Source organism: Triticum aestivum, chromosome 5B, assembly GCF_018294505.1.
Source record: "Triticum aestivum cultivar Chinese Spring chromosome 5B, IWGSC CS RefSeq v2.1, whole genome shotgun sequence".
Lineage (NCBI taxonomy): Eukaryota > Viridiplantae > Streptophyta > Magnoliopsida > Poales > Poaceae > Triticum > Triticum aestivum.
This window is the reverse complement of record NC_057807.1, coordinates 590,765,536-590,773,706: the sequence shown is the minus strand read 5'-3', so window position 1 is coordinate 590,773,706 and position 8,171 is coordinate 590,765,536. Positions and strand designations below refer to the sequence as shown.

At 54.2% G+C, this 8,171-nt stretch overlaps 1 protein-coding gene across 1 annotated transcript; it reads right to left on the bottom strand.

The window, feature by feature from the left end:
• Window positions 1–2,680: 2,680 nt before the first annotated feature.
• LOC123113464 (leucine-rich repeat receptor-like serine/threonine-protein kinase BAM1) lies at window positions 2,681–6,898 on the bottom strand. The gene is made up of 2 exons (XM_044534696.1): window positions 4,049–6,898; window positions 2,681–3,526 (listed from the first exon to the last, which is right to left on the bottom strand). The coding sequence occupies exons 1-2, from the start codon at window positions 6,654–6,656 to the stop codon at window positions 3,039–3,041; spliced, it is 3,096 nt and encodes a 1,031-aa protein (XP_044390631.1). The 5' UTR covers window positions 6,657–6,898; the 3' UTR covers window positions 2,681–3,038.
• Between the last annotated feature and the right edge of the window lie 1,273 nt (window positions 6,899–8,171).

The following is an 8,171-nucleotide window of genomic DNA, read 5'->3' as shown; positions in this document are numbered from 1 at the left end:
CGCTTCAGTTACGCTTTATCTGATTCACCAACTCCGGCGTTGTGTTGTGTTGTGTTTTGGACTGAACCTGTTAGTTCAGAACCTAACCCGTGTGCTTTGTCTGGCTGTCTGTCTGCCTGGAAGAGTAGATCGTTGGCACATGGACTCCACTATCTGCCTGCCTATACCTCCTCATAGCTACTGTAGGTCTCATCTCCTGCGCGCACAGCTTGCTTGGCTTCAGACTTCGGAGTTGAGACGACACGGATTAAGCTCGCACTGGCCGTTGTCTCCGGCCATGAACCAGAGCGAGCGACAGAGGCAGAAACCGTGACTCCGGTGAGAGTTATTTTTCCCTATTTTAGCCAGGCACAGCCGCAGCCCGCAGGCGAGTGTAAATAGCCTTGGGGTGAATAACTGAACAGTGTGGAAAGGCAGAGCCCGCGTCATCATCTGATCTGATCTCTGACCAGCCACCAACAAGAGAGGTAGAGAGATACTAAAAGCTGTGGTCGGAGTAGTGTTGCGTCTCAATAATAGCGGTGCCACTGCTTGCTTGCTTGCTCGCTCGCTCCACAGAAGGCAGAACCGCCAAGCGATCAACAGGCTACTACTCCCGCTACAAGAACCAGGCCGGGTCTAGAAGAAGGAACCGCCCGATCACCCGGGTTTTATTACAGTGGACACGGGGCGGAAATGAAGTTACGTGACCGACCTTAGTTTATGTGAGGCTGAGGCCACGCCAATAATTGGATATGGATGAGTGGGCAGGACTCGGGAGTGGCCAATTTTTTGTCGAAAGAGACTCCCTACCCGATAGAATTGCCAAAAAAGACCCCTTTCAAATGAAATTGACAAAAAGGACCCCTCGGCCGTGGCGGCAGGCGCGCCAGGCGACACGTGGCACCTGCCGCCACGGTGCCAGGCGGCAGCGCCTGCCGCCAGCCGGCGAGGCGGCAGCCTTCAAGTTACAGCAAGCAGCGAGGCGGAACGGAACGGAGGGCGGTGGTGGGACATGCCGCTAGTGGGCGAGGCGGCAGCACTGTGCCCTGCCGCCTGGGGGCGTGGCGGCACGCCTGTGCGTGCCTGCTGCTGCCGAATTTCGTTATGGCTAGGTGGCATAGGGGCAGTGCGCGCAACACGCCATGGAAGATGCATGCATGCATGGCAGGGAATGGGATGCGAATCCACGAGTTAGATGGATAGGTACGTTGCCGCTCAATCAATCAAATTCGTGCTTATCACTCCACTGGCTGATTGCTTTTGTCTAATTACTCTAGAACCTGGACAGTCAAACAACTTTTTTCGTGTGTCACACACCAGGGCGAGGATCCAGCAACGTATCTTCTTGAAAAAAGAAGCGGCGCATTAGTCCCGACGCAGCGATCGGCAGCAGCAGGCACGCACAGGACCGTGGCCACGCCCCCAGGCGGCAGGGCACATTGCTGCCGCCTCCCATGCTGGCGGCCGGTCTCACCATCGGCCTCCGTTCCGTTCCGCCTCGCCGCTCGCAGTTACTCGAAGGCTGCCACCTCGCCTGCTGGCGGCAGGCGCCAGGCGGGTGCCACGTGTCGCCTGGCGCGGCTGCCGTCACGGCCGAGAGGGGTCTTTTTTGTCAATTTTATTTGATGGGGTCTTTTTTGTCAATTCCAGTGAACAGGGAGTCTCTTTCGACAAAAAATCGGAGTGGCCAACACAAACAGGCACAGCGTGCGATCCAGATTGGAGTGCCGTCGTCGCGTCGCGTCTGGCTGTGGATGTGACCATTCTCTTTGGACGCATGCATCCAACGGGAGGAGACGGGACCCAAGAAAACGGCAACAGTGGCCCGGTACAAATGCAGCACGAAATTCCAATGCGCCATCGATCGCACTGTCCACCTAATTTCACGCTCCTTCTGTTGCCTCCTGGCACCAGTATCACCATTATTTCTCTGCAAAAAACGGCGGCGGGGCGAGATCTCGCCGGAGGCCGAGGACGAGGGCACGGTACGTGCGTAGATAAACTCCATGGACAACCCTAGAATAGATTGACTTTCCGTTGGGTGTGCACCGGAGCAAAAGCAGGGTAGGTAAGATCAGATCAAGGGAGCCAGGAGACGAGGGAGAGGGGCCGTGGAAAGGCACGCCGGCCGTTCGCCGTCCCGTTCCACGGCGGTGCGTGCCCCCATCAGCCATCATCCGGCCTGACGACGTCGCAGCGGCCGTGCGCCGGTGCGGCATGATTATTTAACCCCCGTCCCCACAGGGTCAGGGGGTCGCCGAGGCGCATCATCATCATCGATCATCATTAGATTAGATTAGATGGGGCCTCAGGCAGCGAATCGCCTGACATTAGTCTAGAGTTTAGACCCTACTGGTGCACTCACTAGTGCTGCTGATCTGATCACATTCGGATGCTGCTGCTTGGCGTTACGCCGAGGGCAAAGCGTCGTTTGTTTGACATTCGCAAGCCGGCTTGGCCTCGGATCAGCAAGGATTCCTTGATCGTCTCTGAACGTCAAGCAAAGTCAAAAAGGGAGCAGCATCAATCGAACGCTTTGGCAGCACAAAAAGCGCTTTGCAATTATCATTCTTCTCAGAGGGCAGAAAGAAAGCGCTTTTCTTTCTTTGGTACTACAGCATTGGTGATGAAGTGGTACTCCTACTGCAAACATTTGCAGATCAACAGAAGCCACTTTAAAGTTTAAAGAGGACCATGGTTCCACAACAAAGATTTTTCAGATTCTCATGCTGGACCGGACCGGAAAGGAGCTTGGCATTTAGTAGATGGCTACTACTGATACTACTACTACATTGCACAAGGAAAGATCATCAAAGGCTCCACTACCACATAATCCCTACGGCTACAAGCAGCAAAGCAAAGTACCAAACAGGCAAACACACACCAAACTGGAAGCTCTTGGACACCCCCACCACCAAAGCAGCTTGGATATGTACAGCACAACACCAACAAAGTCTCTCACCCAACGAACCCCAGATTCAGGCCTAAGCTTGCACGATCAAAGGAAGCCCCAACATATTTGCGACGGACGGCGATGCTTCCGGGTACTTGGATGATCAGATGCTGATGAGATCAGGAGGCGACGACTCCGAGCTTGTGTGCTGCTGCTGCGGCTGCTGATCTTTCGCGTCGCCGGCTGGTGCCTCGGTGTAACTGGTTGGGGCAGGAGGGTTGGATTCAGGTCCTTCGCAGGAGAGAGGAAGCTCTTCTTCTCCATCTTGGTTGGCAGCTGGCTTTGGGAGCTCGCTCAGGATCTGCACGACCTCCCGCATCGTCGGGCGCTGCACGCTGTGCTCCTCGGTGCACAGCAGGGCGACGTAGAATACGTGCATGACCTCGTGCACCGGCACGGTCGACAGCCTCGGGTCCAGGATCTTCATCACTTGCTCCTTGTTTGGGCCTGTCATCATCTTGACCCACTGGACAATGTCGACGCCGTCGCCAAACTCCCCCACAGGTTTACGCCCGGTGACGAGCTCCAGAAGCACCACGCCGAAGCTGTAGACGTCGCTCTTCTCATCGACCTTGAGGGTGTATGCATATTCTGGACAGCCACGGATGACAAAATAATGCAAGATTGGTTAGTTAGAAAGTGATACACTGACGTTCTTTCGCAGCTAGAGAAATGTCAAGTTAGAGTACAAGACAAAGAATTGAAGTAACTGAACCTAACTATAGACAGGGAGTGCCTGCTTTCTTAAATCAAAAACCTCTTACGAGTTACGAATTAATTGCAATGAGGTGGTACTAAGAAGCAGACGCTATGTTTACAGATGTGATTCAGGACTAATAAAAGAACGACTCAATGTCTCAATTTTTAGAATCTACATCTTGATAGCGGGCTTGGGAAGGAAACTCTTATAACTTGACCGGTGTCAGTAAGCATTGGAATACTCATCAAAACTACTAGCTAAGTCATATCAGTAAACAATTGCTAAGTACTACATACAGCACAATGTTATAACAAGCCTCTGCAATAAGAATCAAAGTATTTATGACATCAGTATTGTGCATCTTTTCAGAGTAGGCTACCTGAATTTAACTAAAGGAATACATGTTTTAATACCTGGAGCAATGTAGCCATATGAACCAGCAATGGCAGACATGCATTCTGATGCGCCGGTGTCCTGCAGGAATTTCGCCAGCCCGAAGTCGGCCACATGAGCTTCAAAGTCAGAGTCAAGAAGTATATTGTTCGACTTGACATCACGGTGAAGTATCAGTGGTGAACAATCATGGTGCAGGTAGCACAGCCCCTTGGCAGCTTCAATGGCAATCTTGTACCGAGTGTCCCAGTGCAGGTGTTCGCCCTTCTTGCCATGGAGAAGCTCCCCAAGACTACCATTGGGCATATACTCATACACCAGCAGGTTGGTCTCATTGTTTGAGCAGAAGCCTAGCAGGCGCACAATATGGCGATGCCGAATCCTCCCAAGTGTTTGTATCTCTGCTGAGAATCCATGATCATGCGATGAGCCACGGACCATTGCAGAGAGCCTCTTCACGGCCACATGATCACCATTGGGCATTGATCCCTTGTACACAGTTCCAGCCCCGCCTTTGCCAATAATGTTCTCCTCTTTCAGGGAATCGAGCACATCATCACAGGTGAAATCAAGGCGCTGGAATGCAGTGAGTTTCCACATCCGTGCATCACTGGCTTTCTTCAACGACCGCGCCTTCAGAATCGCCGCGGTGGCAAATATAATGGAGCAAAGAAGCAAGCCTAACACAATGAGCAGCTTGATGGTACTAGACAGCCCTCCATGGCCATGGTTGGTGTGACCAGCATCAGCAATGCCAGGGCGGCATGGACCAAGGTATGGTCCACACAGGTTTGGATTGCCAACGAAAGATGTGGCATTGAAGTAGCTGAACTGGCCGGTCCCTGGGACGAGCCCGGATAAGTTGTTGTATGAGAAGTCGACCGCCGTCAAGCTCTGCATTGTGGAGATGGATGGAGGTATCTCTCCATCAAGGTGGTTCTTGGACAAGTTGAGGTAGTTCAGTATCCTCATTCCAGAGATGGCCGGAGGAATCCTCCCGGAGAGGTTGTTCCTGCTCAGGTCCAAGTAAGTGAGCAGCCGGCATTTCCCAATCTCCGGCGGCACACCTCCCTCGATCGCATTGCCGCTAAGGTCGGCCTTTGACAGCTCCTGCAGCCGCCCAACCTCGGCAGGCAACACGCCGGAGAACGAGTTGCGATCAAGTAGCAGCTTCTGAACACCAGAGAAGTTTCCAATGGATGCCGGCAATGCACCGGTGAGCTGATTGTTGGACAGGTTGATCTCCCCCAGATTAGGCGCCGCGGGGCCGACCACAGCAGGGAAGTCGCCGGTGAGGAGGTTGTCTTGCAGCTCGACCTGAGTGAGCTTCTGCAACTCGAAGAGCCCCTTGGGAATGGAGCCGTTCAAGTAGTTCTCTCCGAGACGGATACGGCTCAAGGATTTGCACTGGCCGAGGGAGTCGGGGATGGAGCCGAACAAGGAGTTGCCGAGGGCGATGAGCGTGTGCAGCTTGCCCCCGGCGCAGAGGTCCGGCGGCAGCGTGCCGGTGAGCCTGTTGGAGGAGAGGTCGACCAGCTGGAGGCGATTGTTGCCGCCGAGGCGGCGGGGCACGCTGCCGGTGAAGTTGTTCTCCCAGAGCTGCAGCACCTCGAGGCTTGGCAGGTCGCCGACGAAGTCGGGGATGTCGCCGCGCAACTTGTTCCGGAACAGGTTGAGCAGCGTCATGTTCTTGAGCTGGGAGAAGCTGGGCGGTATCTCGCCGGCGAGCGCATTGTTGGAGAGGTCCAAGGAGCTGAGGCTTTGAAGGTTGCCCAGCTCCGACGGTATGGCGCCGGTGAGGCCGTTCACCTGCAGGAACAGGGTGTCGAGTTTCTGCAGCCTGCCGAGCTCGGGCGGGATCTTCCCGGAGAGGCCGCAGTTGGCGGCGTCGAGGCGCACGAGGTCGGTGAGGTTGCCGAGCTCCGGCGGGACCCCGCCGGAGTATGCGTTGTAGTAGCCAATGTAGAGCTCCCTGAGGCTGGTGAGGTTCCCGAGCTCCGGCGGTATCCTCCCGGACAGCTCGTTGCCGGAGAGGGCGAGGTACTGCAGCCGCGACCAGCGGCCGTACTCGGGCGGAATCTCGCCGGAGAAGAAGTTGCCGCCGAGGTGGAGGTGGCGGAGCATGGGCATCTGCGCGACCTCGAGCGGGAGCGGGCTGGTGAGGTTGTTGTTGTAGAGGTCGAGCACGCGGAGGCCGCGCAGGCGCGCGAGGGCCGGCGGGAGGGAGCCGTTGAAGGCGTTGTTGGAGAGGTTGAGGTGGGTGAGGAAGCGGAGGTGGCCGAGCGCGGCCGGGACGGGGCCGGAGAGCGCGTTGGCGCCGACGTCGAGGCGGAGGAGGCCGCGCAGGCGGGACAGCGCCGGCGGCAGAGCGCCCGAGAGGTTGAGCCCGCCGAGGGCCAGGCCCACGACGGCCCCGCGCGCGCCGCACGACACGCCCGCCCACGCGCAGTGCGCGTACCCGCCGGTCGTCCCGTTGCCCGCCGCCCAGGAGGCGAGCGCGGCCGTGGGGTCCGACAGCGCCGCCTTGGCCGCGAGCAGCGCGTCCGCGTCGCCGTCCGCCGCGCCGCCGGCGGCGAGGAGGACGAGGAGGAGGAGGAGGGAGAGCGGGGGGAGGCGGCGGAGACGCATTGGGGTTTCGGGTTGCTTGGCTCTCTCGGGGTCGGGGGAGGAGGGGGCTCACGCTCCCGGCGAGGCCCGGAGAGTGGAGACAAAGACAAGGGGGAGTGTGAGACGGGAGGGTGGTCTCGTCTCGTCTCGCCTGGCTTTGGACACGAGGGCTCGTAGAAAAATGTGATTTTTTTGGGTTTGGTTTGGCGTGGTGTGGGGAGGCGTGGCGTGGTGTGTGGGGTGGGGTGTGCTCGGTTTCCCTCTGCTTCTGATTTTGGGGGATTGGGTTGGGTGGGTTTTATAACGTGGTCTCGGGCTCGGGTCGGGGCCTCGGGCGCAGGCACCACAGACCCGGCCGCTTTGACCCAATGGCTGCATTTTTTTTCATTTTATAATGCTGTATTTTCCTCGGAGAGAACAATATATATTCATTCATTCGTGTGTTGATTTGGTTGGAGGATTCGTCTCTAGCGGTGCTGCCCGAGACCGAGAGATGTCATTTACGATGGGCGGACACTACTCCTGTTTGAAACGCGGCGAGCCCCGGTAAGAGTTTCGAGTCCAGCGTGTCGAGTGGATTTACAGCCCTCTTCTGCCTGCGAGAATCTGTGAGGAGACTAAACATCTGATTTTGTTCTTGACATTACAATGGTTTCCGGTAACTTTTCACAAAAACAACTACTATATATTTTAGGGGTTTCAAATCGATCCATGAAATCCTATTTTTAAATTTCTTGTAAATTTGTTTTAGACTATTAAAATAAAAATTGCATAATTTATGTATTCTTGCGAACGTCAATAATTTTATATTTCCTCCGTCCGAAAATACTCGTCGGAGGAATGGATGATTTCCCTCATTCTTCTTCTTCTTACTTGGTTTTTAAAATGATATCACCTACTCCCTCCGTCTCAAAATAGATGATCCAATTTTATACTAAAATTAGTATAGAGTTGAGTCATCTATTTTGAAACGGAGGAAGTATTTTCCTGTTTTTGATAAACATGCTCGTTGAGCCACCACCAGCGAGAGAACCGCCACACTTTATCATTATGCATCTCCCAATAGGGAAAAGAGGCAAATCTGCATCTTTCCAACAGTTTAATGGACGAAAAACCTCTTGTATTGCAGTTGGGTACCAAATTTAGACCGTAACAGTTGTTAAGTAATTGAACATAACAGTTGTTAAGTAATTGAAATACTGACAATTCGCCAGTTTAGATGTTTGTAGGTTAAAAAACATTGGAAAGTTTTGAGCTCACTATTTGCTTTCCTAAAATCAAACTTCATCCAGTAAAGCATGAAACTTGTGTTTTTGAAGTAGCGGCAATGATGATAAAATATCACCCATACTCGCGTACCACAATGCACACCCCCAAAATCTTCAGCCCATCCCGTTGGGGCCAAGGCGACAAGTTGAGCACCTCCTGAACAAATCCTTGTTGTAGCCTTGGCTGAAATGTGCTTTCGCACCAACAACGCCTTCATCATTTGCAAACTCTAGAAAATACAGTTAATTTCTGCACACGCAAAATCAC

What these genes read in the sequence shown, in the direction of transcription:
- LOC123113464 (XM_044534696.1), bottom strand. Translation starts at nt 6,656, where the DNA reads ATGCGTCTCCGCCGCCTCCCCCCGCTCTCCCTCCTCCTCCTCCTCGTC. An exon ending in ATATGGCTACATTGCTCCAG is followed by an intron (nt 3,527 to 4,048) that starts GTATTAAAACAT and finishes GTGGCTGTCCAG; the next exon opens with AATATGCATACACCCTCAAG.